Source organism: Hyperolius riggenbachi, chromosome 2, assembly GCF_040937935.1.
Source record: "Hyperolius riggenbachi isolate aHypRig1 chromosome 2, aHypRig1.pri, whole genome shotgun sequence".
In the NCBI taxonomy this organism is placed as follows: Eukaryota; Metazoa; Chordata; class Amphibia; order Anura; family Hyperoliidae; genus Hyperolius; species Hyperolius riggenbachi.
Genome location: NC_090647.1, coordinates 82742159 through 82769164, shown reverse-complemented (window position 1 = coordinate 82769164; position 27006 = coordinate 82742159). Strand labels below are relative to the sequence as shown.

Genomic DNA, 27006 nt, shown 5'->3' with positions numbered 1-27006 from the left:
CTGTCCAATTATTATTATTGAATATTTATATAGCAATGACATCTTCCGCAGCACTTAACAGAGTATATAGTCTTGTCACTAACTGCCCCTCAGAGGAGCTCATACTTTAATCCCTTCAGTTGCCATATATCCATTGTAGTCTAGGGCCAATTTAAGGGGGGAGTCTAATCAACTTATCTACACTAGCTAAAAAATGAGAGAAACCCCTATTTGAAAGTAAACCAGTCCAACTGTGACATAGAATGATGTAAGAACGCAGAGTTGCTTATATAAGGAGGGCTCAGCTTCAGACGACATAGTTATAATGGAAGTTAATGGGTGAGGCTGCTTTCACAGTAAGACGTTACAGGCGCACGTTAGTGCAGCCTGTAATGCAGTCCAACTCACAGTAATGAAAAATCAATGGGCTGTTCACAGTGCCCATGTTGCGTTACATTGTAACGCTGCACGTTATTTAAAAGGGCAGCATGCTGTGCGTTCTATTTGCACATGCTCAGCGCTGTGTTTTTTTTTTTATTTTGAGGAGGAGAGGAGGAGGGGAGAGTCTGCTTTTGTTAGCCACATGGCTAATTAATATTCACTGCACTGCGTGTTAGTGATGGGAAGTTCGGCTCCATTCATTGAATGGATTCATTGAAAAGAGCCGGATTTCCTATCTCTACTGTTCAGAATCGATTCATTGAAAAGAGCCGGACTTCCCATCACTAGGTTCAGTCCTGCTGCTCTGAATCGATTCTGAACAGTAGAGATAGGAAGTCCGGCTCTTTTCATTGAATCGATTCATTGAAAAGAGCCGGACTTCCCATTACTTCTGCTGTGTTTTCTTTCTGGAGCGGCCACTGATTGGCTGGCGGGACCATGTGATGCGGAGTGTTCCGATCACGTGGTCCCCGCAAGGTATGAGACAAAAAAGGCGCACCAACAGCCGCACAACGCGGCTCACTCTGGCGTCCTCCTCCAACACCACCAGGCGTTGCGTTAGGGGTACGTTATGCGACCATAACCTCCCCTAAACCGCAACGTCCTGGTGGGAAAGAGGATTCAGATAAAAGATTTAAGTGACTTTGAATGATGATCATTTATTTATTTATTTAAGTATTTATATAGCGCTGACATATTACGCAGCGCTGTACAGAGTATATTGACTTGTCACTAACTGTCCCTCAGAGGGGCTCACAATCTAGTCCCTACCATAGTCATATGTCTATTTATGTATTGTGTAGTGTATGTATCGTAGTCTAGGGCCAATTTAGGGGGAAGCCAATTAACTTATCTGTAGGTTTTTGGGATGTGGGAGGAATCCGGTGTGCTCGGAGGAAACCCACACAGACACGGGGAGAACATACAAACTCCTTGCAGATGTTGACCTGGCTGGGATTCAAACCGGGGACTCAGCGCTGCAATGCGAGAGCGCTAACCACTACGCCACTTTGCTGCTCATTGGTGCAAGAAGAGCTGGTGCTAGCATCTCTGAAACAATTACTCTTTTAGGAATTTTTCACCAAGCAGTATCTCGGGTGTTTAGAGAGTGGCAGGAGCATTTTGGTTGAAAAAAGCTTGATAATGAGAGAGATGAAAGGTGAGTATGCATAGTCCACAGCAACAGAAGGGCAACAACATGACAAATTACAGCTGAATTCAATGCAGGTGCATCACAAAGCAACACACAACAAAATGGACTTTGCAAAGGATGGGCTTTAGCAGCAGTAGACAATCAAGAGTGCCTTTGGTAATACAGAAAAATAGGAAAAGACGCCTGTTGTGGGCCCTTGCCACCGTGCTCGACTGGTCCCAAATTGGTTTGAGGAACGTCCATGGCCAACTCGCTCCCTATTGACCTCAATCCTATTGGGCATTTGTGGGATGAAGTTTAAAGATCACTTCAAAGCTTGGACACACTACCTTCTATTCTGACATGCCTTAGAGCTGCCATTATGTCAGCATAGGTCAACATTCTTCACAACTTGTTATTAGAGGATGTCTCACAGACATAAGGAGAGCATACATGCTCTGTGATAAATTCCATGCAAGTAGTGCCCTGGCTAAGATTCAAACCAGGGACTCTGTGCTGCAAGACGCTGCCCATAATGTCTAACGATGTGATACAGAAGGACTGTAAAATAATTTTGTAACTGATACACAAAGCAGCTGCAGTCACAAAGGAGTTAAGAGAGCAGCACTGTATTATTGTCTACAACAGCGGGAAGAAATAGGCGAATTCGTACAAGCGTTGATTAGTGTCGTCACTTGGATCCCAGTTTCACAGCACCCAGCACTGTCTCCCAATAGCCGGTTTATAGACTTTATTGTGTCAGGCAGGAAGATGAAAGTCTTTTATAGACTCCCGCCTCACTAAATGCTAGACGGAGCGGATTGCTGCATTGACGACATCTGTACAAGGCTGATTTTTCCCTCTCTAAATTGCATACAGCGCAACATGGGAATGGAAAATTGATTTTGTTTTACTTAAAATATACAAGAAGGCCAATAGTAAATGAGAGCCAGATTGACGTTTCTTGTAAAAATGGAGCAATTAAAGTGAAGTGCTTTGAAAACAGTCTTCCACTGATGAACCGACCAAATGGAGCTAAATTGATTATTTAAAAGTTAAGGTATCCCAGCTGTCTAAACCCGGGGAATCGAAGTGCACACAGGAACTTATTTTCTCCATCAGTCTGTTAGGCGAATTTTGGCTCTGTAAGAATTACCTGTTGCAGTTCTCAGGATCTCTATAAAAGTGGCCATTAACGGTACAATTTTTTCATAAGATGCTATCTTCCGACGCAATTCTTATGATGGAATTGTACTGAGAACTGCGCAGTGTGTGGCAAAAATCGATGTAAAACGATTCTTTGGTTGATTGGAACAGATTTTTTTTAACAAATCAATTTTTATTGTTTTATAAAGTGAAGAGGCAGTAAGGGCTTGTTCACACCTAGGGCGTTTTCGCTATTTTTTTTTTCAGCACCAGCGATTTTCAAAATCGCTCTAAAAGTGCTTGTGCAATGATTCCTTATGGGATAGTTCATATCAGTGCGTTTCGTCTGCTTTCCGCTCAGCAAAGCGTTGCCTGTACCATTTTTAGGGTGACTTTGCTACACTGGAAGGTATAGGAAAAACGCTAAAAACAAAAATAGTTTTTGGCGGCTATTGCATTTGCGCTTTCGTGAATAAATACATTGTATTTATTCATTGACTGAAGGTAGGAAGTGCAAAAAACAGAATCGCTCTGCAAAAGCGCTTAGAAAAGCACTTTACAAAAAAATCATAGCACGTAGGTAAGCGCCAGGCAGGGAAAAAATGGGCAATGGCCCCAGAGCCTGTAGGGGCCCCCAAGGTGTCCCTCCCCCATCGTAACTGTTGCTCCCCAGGGACTCTGCAGAGTCTTTTTTCAGAGTAACGTCTCATCTGTGCTGGAGGGCAGGTGAGACACTACACTGACATAGACACTGCAGAGGTCCTAGGGAGCACAGTTAAGTTGGGAGGTGATTGGGGGAGGGTCAGCAGCCAGCTCAGGGGCCCAGGAGGGAAATTTGGCTGCAACAAAGGGCCCCTAATGACACTTTTTGGTCGGGGGGGGGTGTCTGTTGGGGGGCCCCCAGGCTAATTTTTCCCTAGGGCCCAATTGTTACTTGAACCTGCCCTGGCGCTAGGAGAGGTACAAACAATCACTCACAAAATTGCAAAATGCTGGCCTCAGCGATTGCAATTTTAGATGTGAACAAAGCTTTACAACTGAAAATGTAATTGATCTGAAAATTGGAATTTACAATCGTACCCCAAGAGAGAATTGACCCGTGTACGGGAGCAATTGATAATCACCTTCCGATTATATATGAATGTAATAAGTGCGTCGAAAGATCGCATCGGATGGAAAAATTGTACCATTAATGGACACCTTTTAGAGGATATACAGCGTTGAAAAAGTTGGGCGCACAGGCGTTGCCGATAGTAAACATATAGTTAATTTAAGTAAGGGAGGGAACACACATTTTTCCATGCGATTCCTGGGTCTCCATCGGCTTTTGCAATTGTGTTTTCTGCAAAGGTTTTGCCGGTATATACTGTAATTGTGAACACACGCTTCATGCGGGAAAAAGCAGAAAACAGTGTGATTTAAAAACACACCGAAAATCATGAATGAAAAACACGAACGAACGGTGACGACAACCGTTTCTTGAGCGAGGCTATTGACTAATTGACAAACCTGGAACCCATTCTAACTTGAACCTTTCTCCTAGTGCCTAAAATGAACCCCCCCCCCCCCCCCTCCAACCTATTGCCTAAACATAATCCCCCGCCCTAGTATCTAGAATTATCCCCCTACCTGATGCCTAAACCAAACACCTCTCCTCGGGCATAAAAGACCCCCCCCCCCCCAAGCCTAGTCTCCTCTTCTAATGCCTAGACCTAATCTCCCCCTCCGGCACCCACTATTTGTAGGCAATCGGCTACTGTAATACAAACTTATATAGTATTGATTAGTTACTACTCCTGCATCAGGCCCACAACTCACCGCCTAATTACCAACACTTGGCATTAGCACCAGTTATATTAAAAGTTCTGGTCAGCAACTGGTGGTCTGCTGGTTTGTAGCAAGTTTTTAAATATCAAGAAAGTGACCAAGCAGAATAGGTAGCATCTAATGAAGGTTGTCCTTTTCAGCTTGTGGTTAAAAAAGGACACCGGACGTGAGAAGGATATAACGGCTGCCATACATATTTTTGTAGATCAAACAAAGGTAAAGAACAAGACATTGGCACTGCAGCATAAGCAGGAGGGCTGCAGCTGCACCATCCAGGGCCAGCTGGATGCCCAGTTTCATGCCATGCCTGCTCTGACAAAAGGGTTGAATCAGTAGGTAGTAGGAATAGAGCAAGCGTCGGCACTGCAAGCAATCCTATTTATTCCAGTGAAAAATGCATACAGCAGTATCAAAAGGTGCTATCCAGTGCAGAAGAAATTCAAATAGATGCACATACCGGTCCAGGTGGGAAGTCAGTGTGTGGTGGGTGCAGGGCACACCTGCCTGTTGGCCGTTTCACACAACAATGCGCTTCTACAGAGGCATTTTTGCACAAAACAGCCGTTGTGCCCTGCACCCACCACCCACTGACTGCCCACCTGGACTGCATTTTTCTCTGGAATAAATAGAATTGCTTGCAGTGCCGACTCTTGGTCTATTCCTACCACCTACTGATACATATTTTTGTACCCACTCCATACCCCCAGGGCCGTATTTAAGCCATGGCCTAGGGCACCACAGGAGCAAGGGCACCAAAGCAGCAGGCTAAACTGATGCAGCATTTGCAAGCTTGCTAATGCGCCAATGCAGGGAGATCAGTACTCTGCCGCTAGCTGCATGTGTAGCAGCCACCTTGCTCTCTGTGCACATTTGCATCATGGCCGGTAGCTATGGGCTTGGGTGGGGGGAGGGGTCATCCGGCTACCTATACTGAATGGGGGCGGCTGGTGACATTGGCTTTGGGCGGTAAAGAGTACAAATCCGGCCCTGCATTCCCCTGCAGGTACCTAGGAGCAGTCTGAGTTTCATAAACTGAGGAGTCGGAGTTGGATGATTTTTCTACTGACTCCACAGCCCCGGTTAGATATGTTTAGACTTTACGCAGTACGCAGATACGCTGCCAATGATCCCCCTACAGTGTCCCTCTCCTGATCAATAAGAAGTTACCACCCTTCCCAATCAACTTCTAGTCAAAAATTATTATTATTATTATTATTATTATTATTATTATTGATATATAAAGCACCAGCATATTCTGTGGCGCTGTACAAAGTAGGAAAACCAACAAGGGGTACATAATGATACAGACAATGATATACATCAAATACAGAAACTTGTTTCAAAATACAGAACTGGTGTACAATGACAGCTGTAACATAGTTACATAGTTACATAGTTATTTTGGTTGAAAAAAGACATACGTCCATCAAGTTCAACCAGTATAAAGTACAACTCCAGCCTGCTCCCTCACATATCCCTGTTGATCCAGAGGTGTGAGGAAACGCGGAATGCCGCCGCGTGTGCCAAGAGCTAGGCGGCTGACTCCGCGTCCTACGTGGCGGTTTGCACGCGTCTGGGTGTGTGGTGGAACGCGGAAAAGCCGACGCATGTCCTGACAGCAAAACGGCTGTTTGCATGCAGCAGCGTGTGCTTGGTGTGGCTGGGTCTGTTAGTGCACTTAGGCAGATGGAGAGCTATGCACGCGCGGGCCTGAATCCAGGACCTTTATACTAGCAGGGGAAGTGTCAGCTGATCAGGAAGGTCAGCTGATTCCTGCAGGACTCATGATTGGCTGAATGGTTCAGGCGGGGCGGCAGTGTCCAGCAACTATATATTCTGCTGCTTGGTCAGTTGATGGTTGCCTGTCGTTGCGATCACATATGTGGGAGCACGCAGACCCTTAGTCAGATCCTTAAGTGTGCCGGGACCAGCTGGAGCTGTAATCCTACACTTAGCTAGATTCTGTTGATAGCTTAAAGTACTAGTTTGATTGTGATTATCTGTTATGACTTTCTGCCTGTCTGACTTCTCTCCTGATATCTGATTCGGTACTTTGTTTGTCTGTGAGTTCTCGACCCTGAGAACTATCTCTATCGATAGGAGATAGTTCATGCTTTGTATGTGCTGGGCACCTGCTCCACAGGGCCAGCGCTGTATTTGCTGGGCACCTGCTTCCCAGAGCCAGCGCTGTATTTGCTGGGCACCTGCTCTCCAGGGCCAGCTCTGTATTTGCTGGGCACCTGCTCTCCAGGGCCAGCACTGTATTTGCTGGGCACCTGCTCCCCAGGGCCAGCGCTGTATTTGCTGGGCACCTGCTTCCCAGGGCCAGCGCTGTATTTGCTGGGCACCTGCTCTCCAGGGCCAGCTCTGTATTTGCTGAGCACCTGCTCCCCAGGGCCAGCGCTGTATTTGCTGGGCACCTGCTCCACAGGGCCAGCACTGTATTTGCTGGGCACCTGCTCCACAGGGCCAGCTCTGTATTTGCTGGGCACCTGCTCCCCAGGTTCTCCAAGCTTGTTACTATTCTTCTGTATTCTGATCTTGTACCCTGTCATTCTGATACCCTGTTGCCGAACCTCGGCTCGCTCTTAGACTCTGCATCTGATTCTGATTCTGTACCCCGATATTTCTGATACCCTGTTGCCGAACCCTGCCTGTTTATTAGACTCCGCCTCTGCTTTCTGTATCTGTACTGTATCTGTCCGTGTGTTACGACCTGGCTTGCCCGACTTCGAGAACTGACCTTGCTGTTAGAGGCAGTTCACAGATCTGTTAGTGACGCCCTCTCCTAGGTGTCACTCACGTTCTGTCCTTCCTACGCTCCGCCTGACTCCTCCCCCGGGAGAGTCCAGGCCTTCGGAAGGAATCTGTATTGCTGCAGTACTTCATACAGTACGGCACTTGTTTCTGAGGCTTAGCCCTCACGGTATTACTGTTGCACCAAGCACTCACACTACTCAGGTGTTCAGAGGTTAGCATTATATCGGATTATCGGTGATACTGCAGATCATCAATAATCGGATATATATCTGTATTCCCAGTGATACTGCAGATCACCGAGAATCAGACCCTCTCTGCTACACCGATCGTGACAAGAGGAAGGCGAAAAAACCCCCACAAGGCATGGTCCAATTAGCCCCAAAAGGGAAAAATTCCTTCCCGACTCCAGATGGCAATCAGATAAAATCCCTGGATCAACATCATTAGGCATTACCTAGTAATTGTAGCCATGGATGTCTTTCAACGCAAGGAAAGCATCTAAGCCCCCTTTAAATGCAGGTATAGAGTTTGCCATAACGACTTCCTGTGGCAATGCATTCCACATCTTAATCACTCTTACTGAATCACAACCATGAAGATCTTCTTGTCCTTATCAGAGAGGATGTGCTTCACAAACGCCCAGCCTGTTCCAATGAGAGCTATGGTGATAAAAACATGATGAATAAAATGTATAACGGGGGGCACACGAGGTGGGGAGGTATGCGGTATACATACAGGCATAGTGCTTGTTTAGGTTATCTAGTAAGGAGTACAGCTTAAGAGGTGGAAGGGCAATATGGCGTAAGTTAGAGCATATGCTTGTCAAACTTAATCAACTGAAGGCCTCATTTTTAATTGATGTTTTTCATTGAATTGATTTCCTATTTGATTAAGGTTTGTGTGGTGGTTGAGGGCCATTATGCTGGCTGAGGATGCTTTTAGGCCCGCTGAACCATTACGTTGTTGGGGATAAAGGCCCAGCCTAGTCACAAAGCGGATACGGTAAGCTGATTTTACTTATGCAGCACCCACCTCAGTGCTTAGCACAGGCATGGCTGTAATCAGATTCCCAGTAATCTCATTGGTACGGCGTGTGGTGTCGGAGTTCCTCACCTGATCACTGAACACAGCGCAGGCATCACTCATGCTGTCCTATATGAGGAAGACTTACAGCTCTATAGGTAACCTCTTTATATATTATAGACATGCTGTGTTATATATATGGTGGTTGTTCATTGAGACAATGTGGCTTGGCAGTGTAAGCAGATGGGCACTCAGTAATTCTATAATCCTTATTAGCTGACCGCGGCAGGAGAGACCTGCACACTTCACCCGGGACAAAAGTAAATGTGTGCATATGCTACAGGGATTATGTTGTCATAGTAACTGTACATTCATTAACAGACCACTCCAGCACGAAAAGAAAGCAGTTAAAATCTGACATCTCCTCATGGGGGATTCTCAGGGTTTTCTTTGTTCTCAAAAGCCTTTCCTGAACAGTAAGATACCAGCCAGCCTCCCTACTCCTTTGCACACTATTTGGAAGTTAAACTGAGCAACTGCCGTTCAAGGAAATGCTGTTATATAACAAACAAAAACCCTGAGAATCCCCCATGAGGAGATGGACTAGTCCAAAAACTGTTGATTCTGTCAGATTTTAACTGCTTACTTTTTTCGCTGGAGTGAGCGAAATGCGATCGCCCCAAAAATCGTGCAGGACAGCGATTGGGATTCAGGCAAAATAAATAAATAATTGTGCTGATGGAAAAGGAGCACCGCGATTTACCTGTAAATTGCAGAGCGGTTGCGTTCGGCAAAACAGCTGCATTCCGCTTTTTTGAGGGGATTGTAGCAAGTGGAAAACAACCGTTAGAGTTGGTCCTTAAAGAGAGACTGAAGTCTCACAAAAAAACCTGTTTCTCTTTTAAAATCCTCTTTAATTCAATGCCCAAACTGAACAGTCAATAAATCACCCCAAACTCCCTGGGGCACATTGCGGGGAGCGCTTCCGGGAAGAGGCAGAGCTTTGGGCTGTAGCTCTGCCTCTACTCACGTCCGTCAGCGCTGATCGCCTCCTCTCCCCGCCCCTCTCAGTCTTCTTTCACTGAGAGGGGCGGGGAGAGGCGGCGATCAGTGCAGATTGACGCGCATGGAGGCAGAGCTACAGCCCAAAGCTCTGCCTCCCCAGGCAGCAAAATCCACGACCAGAAAAGTTGTGGATTTTTGCCCCAGCAGTTTGGGGTGATTTAGTTAGGTTGCCGTGGGGATGTGGCGTTTCAGTTAGGGCATTGATATTAAAGAGGATTTTAAAAGAAAAAGCTGTATTTTGAGAGACTTCAGGGAACCTGAAGCGAGAGGTATATGGAGGCTACTATATTTATTTCATTGTTACCTTGGTTAAAAAAAAGACATGTCCATCAAATCCATTCAGAATAAGGAAAAGAAGAAAAAAGAAAATACATAAATATATGAAAAAAAAGTAAATATTAGGTACCGTACTTTTCTCGCCTGGACCCTCACATATCCCAGCTTATCCAGGGGAAGGCAAAAAAACAAGGCTTGTGCCCATTAACCCTCAAGCCGGTTTCACACTGTGCTTTGGCTTTTTTTTTTCCCCGCAAGGGTCGCATTGCACCGCAACGCCAAAAACAGCCCTCAAGGATTTACACAGTAATACCTGGTAATCCCCGGCTGGCAGCAGGCCAAGCAGGAAGTGAGGCAGGCTATCTAACGCTCACTTCCTGTGGCCAAAAAGACGAATTATACAGAAGTGTATTGACAATATACATTTCCGAGCAAGTGCGATACGAATACCTCCGGCGAATGGTTTTAAATCTGTGTGGCGCCATAGATTTGCATCAATTCTGGTTTGACGCATGTCGTCGTGCAAGATGCTGGCATTGCATTGCAGCGCCAAGCATCAAAAACGACACTTCCACCGCAGCGCATCACAATGCACAGGTATGAAAGACCCCATAGACTTTCATTGCAGAGCGTTACCATGCGCTAACGGTCAGGAATCTTTTTGGCTGAGTGAGCCATAAACGCCAAATATTTTAAAATGTAATTCTGTGAGAGCCATGTTTCAAACTGGGACCGTAGGGCTCACGTCTGTATTGCCATGGTGATGTGTATACAGTTGATCCGCCAGGCAGCGGCAGTGTCAGACACGTCTTCAGCTTCTCTTGGGCTTTTGCAACATCAGCAATTTCCCCAACAGCCAGACAGGAAAAATACCGACTAACAGCTTGTACAATTAGCTAGCTGACTTGGGGATTGATTCACTTTGTAGGACGAGATCCCCGCACTTTGGCCCAATAGGCTGCCTGTCAAGTGACTGGCAGCCTCTTGGGCCAATCACAGTGCGGGGATCTCGTCCTACAAAGTCACTGGACCTGACAGGGTCAAAATTGAAGCAACTGTTCGTTTTGGGGTAGTGCGAGTAAGTTAGTAGTGCATGCTACAGCAGTAGCGTGCCTACTTTGAACATTTTAATTGCTCTGCCACACTAAGCTGCGCTGCTTGTAGCTTAGTGAATCAACCCCTACTGATTTACAGTGGAGGAAATAATTATTTGACCCCTCACTGATTTTGTAAGTTTGTCCAATGACAAAGAAATGAAAAGTCTCAGAACAGTATCATTTCAATGGTAGGTTTATTTTAACAGTGGCTGATAGCACATCAAAAGGAAAATTAAAAAAATAACCTTAAAGAGGAACTGTAACGACAAAACGGCCCCTGGGGGGTACTCACCTCGGGTGGGGGAAGCCTCAGGATCCTAATGAGGCTTCCCACGCCATCCTGCGTCCCTCGGTGGTCTCGCTGTAGCCCTCCGTACAGCGGTGACGCAATATTTACCTTCCTGGCTCCTGCGCAGGCGCTCTGATGGCTGTCGGCGCCGAAGTAGGCGGAAATACCCGATCGCCGTCGGGTCTGCTCTACTGCGCAGGCACAAGTTTCCGGCGCCTGCGCAGTAGAGCGGACCCGACGGAGATCGGGTATTTCCGTCTATTTCCGTGCCGAAAGTCGCCACAGCGCCCCCGCTGGAGCCAGCAAAGGTAAATATTAAACTGACAGTCGGCACAGTCGCCGGCTGTTCGGAGGGCTGCGGCGAGACCCCCGTGGGACAGAGGACGGCGTGGGAAGCCTCATTAGGATCCCGAGGCTTCCCCCACCCGAGGTGAGTACCCCCCAGGGGATGTTTTTCATGTTACAGAGTCTCTTTAAATAAAAGATAGCAACTGATTTGCATTTCATTGAGTGAAATAAGTTTTTGAACCCCTACCAACCATTAACAGTTCTGGCTCCCACAGAGTGGTTAGACACTTCTACTCAATTAGTCACCCTCATTAAGGACACCTGTCTTAACTAGTCACCTGTATAAAAGACACCTGTCCACAGAATCAATCAATCAAGCAGACTCCAAACTCTCCAACATGGGAAAGACCAAAGAGCTGTCCAAGGATGTCAGAGACAAAATTGTAGACCTGCACAAGGCTGGAATGGGCTACAAAACCATTAGCAAGAAGCTGGGAGAGAAGGTGACAACTGTTGGTGCGATTGTTTGAAAATGGAAGGAGCACAAAATGACAATCAATCGACCTTGCTCTGGGGCTCCACGCAAGATCTCACCTCGTGGGGTGTCAATGGTTCTGAGAAAGGTGAAAAAGCATCCTAGAACTACACGGGAGGAGTTACTGAATGACCTCAAATTAGCAGGGACCACAGTCACCAAGAAAACCATTGGAAACACATTACACCGCAATGGATTAAAATCCTGCAGGGCTTGCAAGGTCCCCCTGCTCAAGAAGGCACATGTGCAGGCCCGTCTGAAGTTTGCCAATGAACACCTGAATGATTCTGTGAGTGACTGGGAGAAGGTGCTGTGGTCTGATGAGACCAAAATAGAGCTCTTTGGCATTAACTCAACTCGCTGTGTTTGGAGGAAGAAAAATGCTGCCTATGACCCCCAAAACACCGTCAAGCATGGGGGTGGAAACATTTTGCTTTGGGGGTGTTTTTCTGCTAAGGGCACGGGACAACTTAATCGCATTAATGGGAAAATGGACGGAGCCATGTATCGTGAAATCCTGAACGACAACCTCCTTCCCTCTGCCAGGAAACTGAAAATGGGTCGTGGATGGGGGTTCCAGCACGACAATGACCCAAAACATACAGCAAAGGCAACAAAGGAGTGGCTCAAGAAGAAGCACATTAAGGTCATGGAGTGGCCTAGTCAGTCTCCGGACCTTAATCCAATAGAAAACCTATGGAGGGAGCTCAAGCTCAGAGTTGCACAGAGACAGCCTCGAAACCTTAGGGATTTAGAGATGATCTGCAAAGAGGAGTGGACCAACATTCCTCCTAAAATGTGTGCAAACTTGGTCATCAATTACAAGAAACGTTTGACCTCTGTGCTTGCAAGCAAGGGTTTTTCCACTAAGTATTAAGTCTTTTATTGTTAGAGGGTTCAATAACTTATTTCACTCAATGAAATGCAAATCAGTTGCTATCTTTTATTTAAGGTTATTTTTTTTTATTTTCCTTTTGATGTGCTATCTGCCACTGTTAAAATAAACCTACCATTGAAATGATACTGTTCTGAGACTTTTCATTTCTTTGTCATTGGACAAACTTACAAAATCAGTGAGGGGTCAAATAATTATTTCCTCCACTGTATATGTGAGCCAGATGTAGCTATCAAAAGAGCCACATCTGGCTCCCGAGCCATAGGTTCCCTACCCCTGCACTAACACAATGACCATGCCCCAGTGTGAAAGGGGCCTCAAGGGGTAAAATTTCCTTCCTCTTCAACAATGCCAGAGACAGTAGGCGCCCTATTGGGCAACCTCTGCATCCACACTTTGCTGAAAATATATCATAGCATGGACATGAGGAGTTTCTAGATACATGCTGGACCGATGGTCGCTAATTATAGCTCTGTAAGACATCAGATATAACCTATGCTGTGGTAGTGACGTTAACCATGCAAATCAGGTGCCGTTGAATGACCCACTGAGGTGGCTGTTTATCCGCGTACGAAAGGAATCAGCGTGGGAGACTTGGGCGCAGGATACAGCCGGTATATGGCGTATCCTGCTCCTGCTCAAATTTTCATCAATGTTGGATGGTGGAGAATGAAATGATTCGGCTTTCAGCAATTGCTGGAGGCCTAATTATAGTGTTTTATAAGTAACTTCAGCTCTGTCTTCTGACGGCGCTGAAGTTACTCACTGCTGCGCCCAAGTCTCCTGCGCTGGAATGGCCGTGTTCGGTTCATCCTGCTACGCTATGCTTGCCATGCTTGCTGCTAACCTAACATGCTGAGGACTGTTGGAGGCTGCTGGGTACGCCTGCAAAGGCGGTGTGTGTTTTTGTTTCACAACTATCCTTCATATAAACCATATCCTACAACTGACTGTCATTCATAATGACAACTGCTTTTTTGCTTATGTGTTGAAGTTATTCTACTGCAAGGGGACTAACAGTATATATGAAGTTGTTTCCTGTCCCTGCAAATACCATTATCTGGCTGGGAGTTGAGTATGATGAATGAACAATCCTTCTGCATCATCCCTTTGATTCAATATACTCAGGCTAATGCATAACCAATGTGGAGGAACGAGCATACCTATAACCATTGAAGAGTTCTTTCTCAATATTTTTGAAAAACTTTGCATATGAACTTTTCTTATTATATGGCATGCTGAACTGGTATATACTTTTTGATTTTTTGGCTGCGCAGCAACACCAATATTTTTGCATTTATGATATTGTGAACCAATATAAGCCAGATAGGAGTTTTTTCTCAGGGGTCCATTTTGGGTTTGTGAAGGAAGGTTTAGGGGGGGTCGTGTGCCGACAAGTGATTTTAGATGGTTTTTACTATTCAATTAATAAAAATGTTGCATTTTCTCATAAGCTAGTAGAATTTGTATTCAATCAAGACATACTCCTCCTCTTCCTTATCTCACAATTTTCTGATATCTTTAACAATGCTAGTTGCCTGGCAGTCCTGCTGATCTCTTTGACTGCAGCTACACCTGAAAGAAGCATGCAGCTAATCCAGTCAGACTTTGGTTTAGAGCACCTGCATGCTTGTTCAGGATCTATGGCCAAAAGTATTGGAGGCAGAGGATCAGCAGCATAGCCAGGCAATGTGCATTGATTAAAAGGAAATAAATGTCAGCCTCCATAACCCTCTCACTTCAGGTTCCCTTTAATGGTATTCAATTTCATGTAATTCATATTGATAGGCATGGAAAGCTTATATAGTGCCTTTAAAGACGCTGTTATTTGGCATAATGTGCTCTGTGTTCCTCTGGATCCCTTCGGTTGATTACATAGTAGTAAAAAGGCCTGCCCGTTAAAAAACGGGCGCTAGGTCACAGCCGCTCCCCCCCCCCCCCCCGCAATGCGCGCACATAAGTGTCCCACTTGCTCGTTCCCCACCACTGTCTGAAGTATACACACATGGAGCTGCTTGCTTGGCAGTTGGAAAACGCTGTTATTTCCCACAATGCAATGAGAACTTCTGTGAACCACACACAGCAAACTGTCAGATCCGGCCCTGTGTCCTAACTGCCCTGACTGCGCACATGCTCAGTACAAAAAAGCCAGGGACACACAGACAGGGAAAGAGCATGATGCAGGGACAGTTAGGGCCGATTGGATGCAGAAAAACTGACTCCAATGAATGCCTATGGGAAAATCTGCATCAGAAAAATCGCGTTTGGTGGAAACAGGCCCATAGGCATTCATTGGAGTCCGTTTTTCTGCATCCATTCTGCATCCAATCTGCGTGTAGTGGAAACAGGCCCTTAGGTTTTATTATAGAGGATATCCTCTGAATGGCATGATGTGCCGGCAATGATTTACTGTTATTGATAACTACGCAGGTGTAGAAAGGCTGAGCTACGCTTACACATGTAATCGGCGGCGGGAGACTTGGGTGCAGGATACAGCCGGTATGGCTTATCCTGCTCCTGCACAAGTTCTCGGCGACGTTAATTACTATTCCCCCTCCAGGTCCACGTGAATAGTGGGGAATTATATAAATTGGCTTCCAGCTATAGCTGGGTCTGTTTGCACTACACGCAGATTGGATGCGGAATGAATGCAGAAAAACTCCAATGAATGTCTATGGGCCTGTTTCCACTAAACGAGATTTTTCTGATGCAGATTTTCCCATAGGCATTCATTACAGTCAGTTTTTCTGCATCCATTCTGCATCTAATCTGCACGTAGTGGAAACAGGCCCTCAGGGTCCTTTTCCACTAGCTGCGTTTTTGCCAAAAACACATGCGCTTGCTGATTCTGAAGTGCAGCCTGTTTAAAATAATAATCTTGGGTGGCCTTTTCCACTGCTGCGTTCCTATTTTTTTTAAAACGCAAACGCATGTCTGTACGATTATGATGCGTTTTGCGTTTTAATGTAAAGTATAGGAACGCATGAAAACGCATAGAAATGCGTTTTGCGCTTTGTATTGATTTAACCGCTAGTAGCTATTTTCAATCAAGACAACAATCAGAAAACCGCTAAAGCATAAAAAATACACATCAAAATAGGTCAAAAATGTGTAACAGGAAAAGGGCCCTTAGATGTCAACCAGCCTATCGACTAACTAGAGCTGTCGCATGTGGCACAGTTCTGCATGCAGGGAAACCGCATGTGAATGCTCCAAATGTGGACCCTCCTAACCAACCCGGAACTGAAATAGCTACATGGCGTTTGCGTACAATTAGGCTCACAGAGGTGAAAGGATGATTTGCACATTCAGCTCCCTGTGTTAAACTGACAGGTTTATGACAAGTTTTTCTCGTTCAAGTGATGGGTACAATTGTGTTTTAATGAAATTTACATTCTTAAAACAGATAGTTTAGTAATTAGTAGGAGGGCTTTTTGGTCTCTTTTACATTCCTAGTGGTTTGGATCACCCTGAGCTGCTTGGTTACTCATTTCTGTTTTAACAAATTGAAATTGTAGTTCTGTGGCTGTCATATAAGAATTTTCCACATGGTGTCTCCTTGAGCTGTGTTTGGTTCTCTGTATTCACATTGCCAAATGTACCAAAAAGCACATTTTTTTGTGTCTGAGTAAATATCACTGAGTGAAGTCACATCAATATGAGGAGCAATGGGCTCCCATAATACATTTGGCATAGGCAGAGTCAGGGGAGTCAGATTAATTGCTAAATGTACTGTATTATTATTATTATTGATTTATAAAGCGCTGACATATTCTGTGGCGCTGTACAAGTAAAAAACAAATATTGGGTACATAATTATTATTTTTATTGATTTATAAAGTGCAAACATATTCTGCGGCGCTGTACAAAGTTAGAAACAAGCAAGGGGTACATAACACAGACAATGGTATACACTAGTGAACCAAATACAGAGTAGGAACAAAAGACAGAATCAGTACAAAGTACACAGGGGCGTAGCAATAGGGGTTGCAGAGGTAGCGACCGCATCGGGGCCCTTGGGCCAGAGGGGCCCCATGGGGCCCTTCCTAAACCAAAGTATAAGCTGTTTATTGGTCCTGTGTTGGTAATGATCACTTCTATAGATGCTTTGAATGGTAGTAATCATTAACAATCTGTTCCCCATCCCCTTCTGGCACCTCTGACACTGTAGATGACCTTGGCAGGTTTTGTTGCGCCGTATCAATTGCTACGTATAGAGTTCTTGGGGGGCCCCAATGTAAAACTCGCACCGGGGCCCCGAGATTCATAGCTATGCCACTGATTAAGTACAGAATTGATAATAACAGTGACCTAATTAATATGAATAAAAACAGGGAACACCAAGAGCCCCAATAGTGTAATACGTACTGGATAAGGTGGCAATAAATTGGTATTGCTAGATACTCACAAGTCAGGGTCACCAGCAGGCAATCACTGTGCAGGCAGGTGGGGAGATTATCCTGATCCCACTCAGGATGAAGAAGTCGCTCTCTGTAGACAGGAAAAAAGGGTAGCAACCCTCCACCAAGGGTGGACTCGAAATTGTATATAAGTAACAAAGGTGCAAAAAGTATAAAATTAGATTAAATGAGCATTGGCAAAATGAAGGAGGAAGTGATGGTCTTACCGCCCTCAAGCAGACACGACAACGACTGCGATTCAGACAGTCAAACACATTTATTAGAAACTCCCAAAAAATGGCAACGCGTTTCGCAGGCTCAATCCCACTTCATCGGGCAATACAGGGAGGAGTATCAAGTGACCTGCACAAGGATTCAAGTTAAGCGCCTCTGTGAGGCGCTTAACTTGAATCCTTGTGCAGATCGCTTGATGCAGATCGCTTGATACTCCTCCCTGTATTGCCTGATGAAGCGGGATTGAGCCTGTGAAATGCGTTGCAATTTTTTTGGAGTTTCTAATAAATGTGTTTGACTGTCTGAATCGCAGTCGTTGTCATGTCTGCTTGAGGGAGGTAAGACCATCACTTCCTCCTTCATTTTTGCCAATTAAGTTGGTTTTTAAGCTCATTTAATCTAATTTTATACTTTTGGCGCCTCTGTTGTTTGTATAAACAACCAAAAAGGATCGAATTATGAAAGAGTGAGTATAAAACATGGAAAGAGTATGTTATTCCTTTGGGGACTGGCTGCCTAACCCCCCTTAAAGGAGTCAGCAGGGAAAAATTAATAAAATAAGCCACGTATTCCGGAGCGGACTGCGCATTTCCAATAGATGAAACCGGCACCATCTGGTAAATATAAGCTCTTTTATTTTCAGAAGGCAGCTATTACAGCGACGTTTCAGAGTAGCCGCCTCTTTATCAAGCTAAGCTGTCTGCAGTATAACACACTCTGACATACACAGCACTTTTATACACAGCATGTGGGCAAATCCACCAATAGAATGCATACACGTTATATCAGAACTACTGCGCCTGCACAGTCCGCTCCGGCCCACGTGGCGGTGATTGACAGCGCCGCTCACGCAGGCGCAGTACGGGCCGACCTGGAGGTCACATTGACGTCATCGCCTGGGACCGGGACGGAGCTGCGGCGAACGGCTGACTGCAGAGCTGCGGTGAGGGACATGCTGGGAGCTTGGGGCTGGACGAAGCCCCCGGTAAGTACCACTTATTTTATTAATTTTGCACTGATGACTCCTTTAAAGAAAACCTGAACTGAAAATTAAAAGTCAAAATAACCATACACAAGTCATACTTACCTCCCGTGTAGTCTACTCCTCAATCTCTTCCTCCTCTCCTGCGTCCTGTTTGTCCACTGCGATCAAGGGAAATTCTCCGTCCTCCATTTTGAAAATGGCCATTACCCCATAACAGCTTTCTGGTCAGCACACTGTTAAACTGTAACATCGCCCACTTGAGCCATAGGGAAACATGGACATTACCGGCAACTGATATATTTCGGTTCTGACAAAATGTTGTCAGAACTGGAAGGGATTATTGTCAGAAGAAAATGGTGAGCTTCTGAGAGGAACTGATGGCAAAGTAACTATTTAATGTTCATTTGAAGTTACCTCATGTGTTTATTTTAAATAATTTTACTCCGTACAGGTTCCCTTTAAGGACCAGAACATTTTACATGTGGGGAAGGGGGCACATTTGGGGGGGGGGGGGTCAGGCAGCTGGATCCCCAGTATGACTGGCTGGGTTTGGTGTCCCTTGTGTGGCCAGGTGTCCTCCGTATAGCCTGCAGCCTTTACTCACCTCCCAGGCTCCAGCGATGAGCAGATGTAGACCCCTCCGCTCTCACCAGCTTCCTTACTCACACTGACGTTAAGTTCCGGGTCATGGCTTGATGACGTCATCAAGCCGGGACCCGACACTTACATCAGAGCAAGCGGGGATGCCGGCAAGAGCCGAAGGGAGCACCGATCGTCGGGGGAACATCAGGAAGGTGAGTGAATCCTCTTCTCCCCCCCCCCTAACTGCCGCAGCTCTAATGGTGATCACTACGATCCGCCGGTGATCGTAGTGATCACGTGAGCAGGAGCCAATCACGATGGCTCCTGATCACTGAGAGGAGACGTCAACTGTCATTTGACATCTTAATCTCCCCTCTCAGGTGCGCGTGATTGCGTCAGGTATGGAAACGGCAGGCGGCGTAAATACTGCTCTACATCAGGCTTAGACAGCCACAAGTACCATGCAGGATTTACATTACGCGGTCCCCAAAAGGTTAAGGTATGTAGTGTGAAAATAATATACAGTATATGGAAATGTGTTCTTGTTTTTTGTAGAATTAGGCCTCATTCACAGTGGGACGTATCAGAGCTGTGTTATAAAGTCTTATAAGTCTTATTACTTCAGCTATGTTTAGTTATTTTCCTTGAATGCCACATCACTCAGCCTAATGTTTTGTAGTAAACTCCGTTCCACTTCAGTGCACTTGACCAGAGGTCCAGATAGACAGCAGACTACAATCTAATGACGTCTTGCAAAAAGAAAGATTGTTCACCTATTGTTTGTTTTTACCCAGAGGAATCTAGCAAGTTTGAACCATCTTGACACCATCTGAACCAAATAAAAGCAAGAAGTTTTGAATCAGGATGATACAATTTATTGGCTAACTTAACCACTGTACCGCGGTGTTAAACCCCCCTAGTGACCAGGTCTTTTTCACAAGTTGGGCCACTGCAGCTTTAAGGCCTTGCTGCAGGGCCGCACAACTCAGCACACAAGCGATTCCCCACCCCCACCCCCTTTTCTTCCCACCAACAGAGATCTCTGCTGGTGGGGTCTGATTGCTCCCCCAGTATTTTTTTTTTTTTAAATATTTATTTATTTTTTAAATACATTTTACTATTTTTTCATTATTTTTTTAAACCCCTGTCCCTCCCTCCCCCTGCCAGCCAATCAGTGTGATCGGCTGTCGTAGGCTTCAGCCTATGACAGCGGATCACAATTTTGCCTCCCAGGGGAACAACTGTGTCACACGGCTGTCCCCAGTACAGCGATGTACTAAGTTATTAGACGGCAGTTTCGCAGTCTAACAGTCTCTGAGCTGTGATCACCGCTGGGAGACTGAAGGCGGGGCGGAGCTCCATCATCAGAGCGGAGATGTGCGCACATCAGCGTGCGCACTCTCCTGCAAAGCCCATTCCTAGCCGTTCACTCCAATCGATTATTATAATTTAATTGGATGAGAATCGGTGCCGCCAATGCAACCAATTTTGGGACTAAAATTGGTTGCGTTCTCGATCGTGCATGCTGCAAGATGTTGCTTGATCGTGCGCGCGGCGGTAAGAGCATGCAATTTCCCGACGATCGAGGAATACGATGAAACTAGCTTCCTATCCAGTCCAGAATCAGATTCAAGATACTGTGTCTGACTTACAAATCTGTCCACAAAACCTGTCCAACCTACATTCCCAATCTTACCCAGGGGTACACACCTAGCCGCTCACTCTGCTCCTCCAATGAACTTCGCCTGACCGCCCCCCCCCCCCCCCCCCCCCCCGCATCACCCAGTCCCATGCACGCCTCCAGGACTTCTCAAGAGCTGCTCCAACACTATGGAACTTTCTACCTCCACCCATTAGGGCAGTCCCCTCCATCAACATCTTCAAGAAGGCCCTCAAAACTCACCTTTTCACTCTGGCCTACCACCTCTCACAAGTGCTCTAAACCCACAGCTGAACTCTGGTCCCCTACTTTTCGTGTCCTTACCTCTCCCTCTAGATTGTAAGCCTTTGGGCAGGGTCCTTCTCCTTTTGCGTCCTACCTGATCATGCATCTCCATTACTGCGCACCCATGCTATGCATTTGAGTGAACTCTACTTGCCTAATCTCCATGCTCCCATCTAGTGACTAACTTAGCATTACCTTATGCTCATACTGTGCTGTGTGATCTGTTTTTTCTTGTATTCCTGTGTTGTCGTATTTCTGTATGTCACCCCCAAATATTGTCTGTAACCAAAATTAATGTCCAGCGCTGTGTAATATGTTGGCGCTTTATAAATAAAATAATATAACTCCCAACGCTGTCTTCCCTAAAGTCAATGTCCCCCCGTGCCCGTGTCAAGTGTATACATTACCTCTCCGCGGCCTCCGCTTGTCCCTCGCTGGCTTCCGGGTGCATTCTCCTCTCCATACACGTACGCCCCATGTGGTTTCCTAGTAAGGGCGCACGTGTGATGTCATGGAGGCTGACAATGGCAGGGATATGATATTCATCTTGGGTTTGTGTGAGAATAAAAGGGTTTGTCCTTATTCAAGCCTTTGTCCACAGCTTTGAGCACACTAGCGGCCAAACCGATCTCAGGAACCAGCGGGTCTCAGGGGCTGCAATTTGGCATAGAGGTCGTTCTGGGGGTTCCCTCCCTACCCTGAAAATTTGGGGAGTGTAAGAGGTGTGGGAGCGGAGATATTTAGTACTTTACCTCCAGCAGCATCATTTAATAGGAAATGTGGCCGCACAGTCTCCTACTGCACATGCGGGGCAGCGCAAATCTACAGGCAGTGTAATCAGACACAATACCGGGACAGAATCCGGCAGACTGTTGGAGGGGATAAAAAAAAAAAAAAAAACACAGGCTGCTACTGATGATGTCACAGGGGAGGTGATATCAGCTTGTGTGAGATTTCACATAGACTACGCCCCTGTGAGGGAGAAGTAGCTGATGACAAACACACCCATGATCTAAAACAGGGGTAGGGAACCTATGGCGCGGGAGCCAGATGTGGCTCTTTTGATGGCTACATCTGGCTCACAGACAAATCAGTAGGGGTTGCTTCACTAAGCTACACTGCTCAAAAAGAGCAGCTTAGTGTGGCAGCACAAGAAACATTTTGAAAGTAGTGCACACTACATCTGTAGTAGGCACTACTAACTTACTTGCGCTTTCCCAAAACGAATGGCTGCACCAATTGTCCCACTCTGGACTCTATCAGGTCCAGTGACTTTGTAGGATAAGATCCCCGCACATCGATTTGCCCAATAGGCTGCCTGACAAGCTGCCTCACTTGACAAGCAGCCTATTGGGCCATTGTAACGAAAAATTCGCAAAACGCCGGATGGATTGCGTAAATATAGTCGCATCCAATCTGGCAAGCGGACTTTCCAACGCGGGATGTGGAAATTCGTCCGCATCCGCTGCGCAAACTCGTCCGAGCACTCTGCTCCAAACTCACCAGCATGCTGCTCACCAGGGCTCTGCCATCTTTCCTCTAGGGGGCGGGCGTGCACGACAGACACGCCTTTATACTCTTAGAAAGCGCGTCAGCTGACCTGGAGGTCAGCTGACATTTTAGCCTGCTCTGATTGGTTGCTGCCTGGGGTGGAGACTTCTCTCCCAGGCAGTATATAAGGAAGTGCTTTTCAGTCACACTTCGTCTGTGTTTGCGATACCCTGTGTCAGCACTCAGACCTAGTCAGCCTTGTCTCTAAAATTGTGTTATATATTGGTTTATCGCCAATATATACACATATTATACTGTTTGATTTATCGTGTGTGATTCTGTGCCTGTCTTGACTACTCATCTGCTTCTGGTTGAACTCGATGGACGTATGTCTTTTTTCAACCAAAATAACTATGTAACTATGTACTTCGCCAGCCCGTACCGTTATCGACTATTGGCTTGGTTTCCGACTATTCTCGTCTCACGTTTCTGTACTGCTGCCGCCTGATTTGTTGCCGAACCTCTTTTTGTCTGACCTTTCTCCCTTCAGTGGAACGTCTCCCACTGTAGGGTTCTATCAGAGGCTTGCCTCTTTGAGACGACCGCCACTAGCAAACCCTTGCTGCTAGAGGCCGAGACGCCTCCACTCCGTCCTTTGGAGGATCTCACACACAGGGTTCCCATTCAGAGGTAACCACACCTCTGAGGAATTACGGTGTGGTGGATATTTCCACAGACTTGAATTTACACTGTATATTATTATTGTTGTCTGCTGTTCCAGCTTGCTGGAGGTTGTATCTCTGTGCCCTATAGAGATATTCTATTGTACCTAGCACCCTCTTGCATACGATTGTATCGTGTCACGCTATACTTGCATTATTGGTGATTCTGCAGATCATCATATAATCAGGTATAGCATCTGTATTATTGGTGATACTGCAGATCACCAATAATCAGAATACCGGTGCTTGCTGACACCAATCGTTACACTCATCCTACAAAGTGAATCAACCCCTAAATCAGCTAGCTAATTGTACACGCTGTTAGTCTGTATTTCTCCTGTCTGGGAAATTGCTGATGTTGCTGAAACCCAAGAGAAGCTGAAGACGTGTCTGGCACTTTTGCTGCCCGGCAGATCAACTGTATACACATCACCATGGCAACAGGGACATGAGCCCTACTGTCCCAGTTTAAACATATTGTATGGCTCTCACAGAATTACATTTTAAAATATGTGAGGTTTATGGCTCTCTCAACCAAAAAAGTTCCTGACCCCAATCTAAAACCTCCTACTAAGCTCAGAAGTAATGGCTGCCACCTGTATAACCCTAGTTATGAAATGAGACGTGTGAAAAGCTTGCACTGAAATGCTCATAGGCTTGAAAGAGTGTTTATTTATCTTTGTATGTGTCAGAGCAACTAAATATTTTGAATTAAGTCAACTAAAGGGGCAACTAAATATTTTGAATTAAAAAAATGTTTGGGTCCGCTTTAAGGCATCTCAAGGAGGTGTATTTATGCTTGCAAAAAAATCTATGTATCCCCCTTTGATGTTGCCTGTATATAGCTGTCTGGTCCAACATCTTGTGAGCAAACAGGATTGAAGCCTGACGACGGCTGCACAGCCGAAAGCTTGCATGCTCTTATTCTTTTAAGTTGGCCAATAAATGATATCATCCTGTTTCAAAGCTTCTTGCTTTTACTGATGGCTAACACAGTACAATACCCTACTGCTTGAACCAAGTAAGTTTATCTTGATCTCATCAGACCACAGGACATGGTTCCAGTAATCCATGTCCTTAGTCTGTTTGCGGTTTTGCTTCATTGGCGTGTGATCTGTTGGATTGTGATTTTGGTAACAGGCTTGTGATGCTTTGCACAGTGCAGGGAATATATCCCTTATTGATCAGGAGTCCTTATTTGCACAACAAGGTAAGTAAGAAGAAGGCTATATATATATATTTAGCAGCTGTCATAAATAACTGTCAGCAGTCTGATCTTGCAGGCTTTGTCAGTGCAGCACACACTGCACTCTTGGGATCAGTAATCGCTATATAGGGCTAGACCTTGGTCCTTCAAAATCCTGTCAACCTGCAGCAGCCCAGGGTTATTCTGGAAAGCCATTTTCCATGGGATGGTGCATTATTTAACAGGCATTATCTTGCCTTTCCATAAGGGGATCTCTGTATATAGAAATCTCCGGCTTTCCCTGGCTGCAGACCGTTATTCGCACACAAACCCAAGATGAATATCATATCCCTGCCATTGTCAGCCTCCGCACTAATTTAATAGCAAGCTATGTATCCCTTTTGGAGTTTGCTAAGCCAGAAAATCCTTTAATTCCTTCCATTCACCAGAGCTAATGTGAAATAGGCTGCTGACAGCTAAAAAGTAAGTGGGTGGAGGAAGCATCTTTTGTTTGTTAGTTTTTTTGCATTGTTACCTTTGTGTTTTATTTTTAGCTGTGCACACGCCTGGAGTGATAGGTTTGTGCTCTGCGTTGTATATATGGTGCTGACCATGTGACATGCTCAGGTGGGCACCTGTCATGTCGGCATAGGTGCTTGCCTGTAATGTAGTCTATACCAGCGCTTAGTTTATCTAATGGAGGGGGTCATTTCCGTATCGCAGTTTTAGTTTCAAAAGGTTTTTATAGTGGTGATTAGATGTAAAGGACTACTGAAGCGAGAAGGATATGGCGGCTGCCATATTTATTTCCTTTTAAGCAATACCGGTTGGCTGGCTATCCTGCTGATTCTTTGCCTCTGGTACTTTTAGCAATAGACCCTGAACAAGCATGCAGCAGATCAGGTGTTTCTGATATTAGTGTCAGATCTGACAGGATTAGCTGCATGCTTGTTTCTGATGGTTTTCTGACACTACTGCAGCCAAATACACCAGCAGGGCTGCTTGGTAACTGGTATTTTTTAAGGCTGCTTTCACAGTGGGACGTTACAGGTGCACATTAGTGCAGCCTGTAACGCTCCCCTAACGCACAGCAATGTAACACAAGTGGGCTGTTCACAGTGCCCACGTTGCGTTACATGTAACGCTGCACGCTGTAGTGAAAGTGCAGCATGCTGTGCGTTCGTTAGACTGTTTGCACATGCTCAGTGGGGGGCGGAGAGGAGGCGGGGAGATGCCGCTACAGTAGCTGCGCACATGGCTACTTAATATGCACTGCACTGGCGGCCGCTGATTGGCTGGCGGGACCACGTGATGCGGAGTGTCTCGCTCCGCATCACGTGGTCCTGCCGGCCAATCAGCGCCACTCTGGGAGACCTTATGCGGATAGAGCCGCCTAACGCGGCTCACTCTAACGTCCTCTCCCGCACCACCATGTGTTGCGTTAGGGGCACGTTATGCGACTATAACGTCCCCTAAAACGCAACGTCCCCTAAAAGGAAGTAAATATGGCAGCCTCCATATTCTTCTCACTTCATTTGTCCTTTAAAGGGAATCTTAAGTCAATTATATAAAAAAATAAAGATTTTGACTTACCTGGTTCTTCTTCCATCCCCCTGGACTCCTACAAGGCCCACAACCTCCTTCTGATCCCCTCCGGGCAGCGGTGGTGACCCCGGCACTACTGGACATGCCCAGTCCCTAGCTACGCGCACCATGGTCACGCTCCCATGGCCTGGAGAGTTCCGTGCATGCGCAGTACGCGTAATTCGCTACTGCGGAGTAAAGAAGACCAAGTGGTGGGAGGGGAGGGTGCCAATGATCATTTCCGCAGCATTTATAATCCTCTGTCGCTCGTGGAGGCCCTTGCATACCATGTAATGATGGAAGAGCATAGTACGGACTCGATGGTCACAGAGTAAAAGCAGGTCATGACATCCTGCAACATTACAAATGTTTTCAGCTTTTGCAGGAAGAACAGCCGTTGTTGTGCTTTCTTCTGGGTCTCTTTGGTGACCTCCGTGCCTTCAATGAGGACCGAGTGGAATGCAGTGGGGCTTATCCTGGAGTCAATGCGGTTTTAGCCGTGTTTAGGGTGAGCTTGTTTGCCTTCCACCAGTTGCAGGTGTCTCGATCTCTTGGCGATAGGCTTGTTCATCGTTCTCTTCTATAAGGCCCAGGATGGTGGTGTCATCCGCAAACTTGATGACTTTGACAGTGTTGTTCAATGAGGTGCAGTAGTTTGAGTACAGCGAAAACAGGATTGGGGACAGGACAGACCCTTGAGGAGCCTGTTTTGATGGTTTGCACCTGTGAGGAGAAGTTGTCGAGCTTGAGTCCATCAGCCAGCCACAGAGACTGGGGTGTACATTGAGGTGAACTAGCTTCTCCCGTCTCCTGCTGGCAGAATCTGAAGGTCGCAGGCCCTCAATGGGTTGGTGTCCTCTGCGCATGCGCCCATGCACAAACTCGCCAGCATCATCCGGAGCGTACTACGATGGGCAGAAGACACAGACCCATCGGGGGTTGTGAACTTCAGAGGCTGCCAGGGGGAGACAACCAATGCATAAGCAAGTCAAAGTGTAAGGGGTCTTTCGCTATCCTGATGACCCTGGATTGCGGGTGGAGGATTAGAGGAGGTTGAGCGACGGGAGAGGGGTACCGATGATCCTCTCTGCGGTGTTGATGGCTCTCTGTAGTTTGTACTTGTC

At 46.1% G+C, this 27006-nt stretch overlaps 1 protein-coding gene across 4 annotated transcripts in view; it reads left to right on the top strand.

Annotated features, from left to right (window-relative positions):
- ATP8A2 (ATPase phospholipid transporting 8A2) overlaps positions 1-27006 on the top strand; it is a 970290-nt gene that overhangs the window by 51885 nt on the left and 891399 nt on the right. Inside the window, exon 1 of one of the 4 annotated variants that reach the window (XM_068266976.1) lies at positions 8406-8466. The exons of the other annotated variants lie outside the window; for them this stretch is intronic. Within the exon in view, the coding sequence (XP_068123077.1) occupies positions 8430-8466 (37 nt within the window). The 5' untranslated portion in view covers positions 8406-8429. Of the gene's footprint in view, positions 1-8405; positions 8467-27006 lie in introns of those variants that run through there. 4 annotated transcript variants of the gene reach the window in all.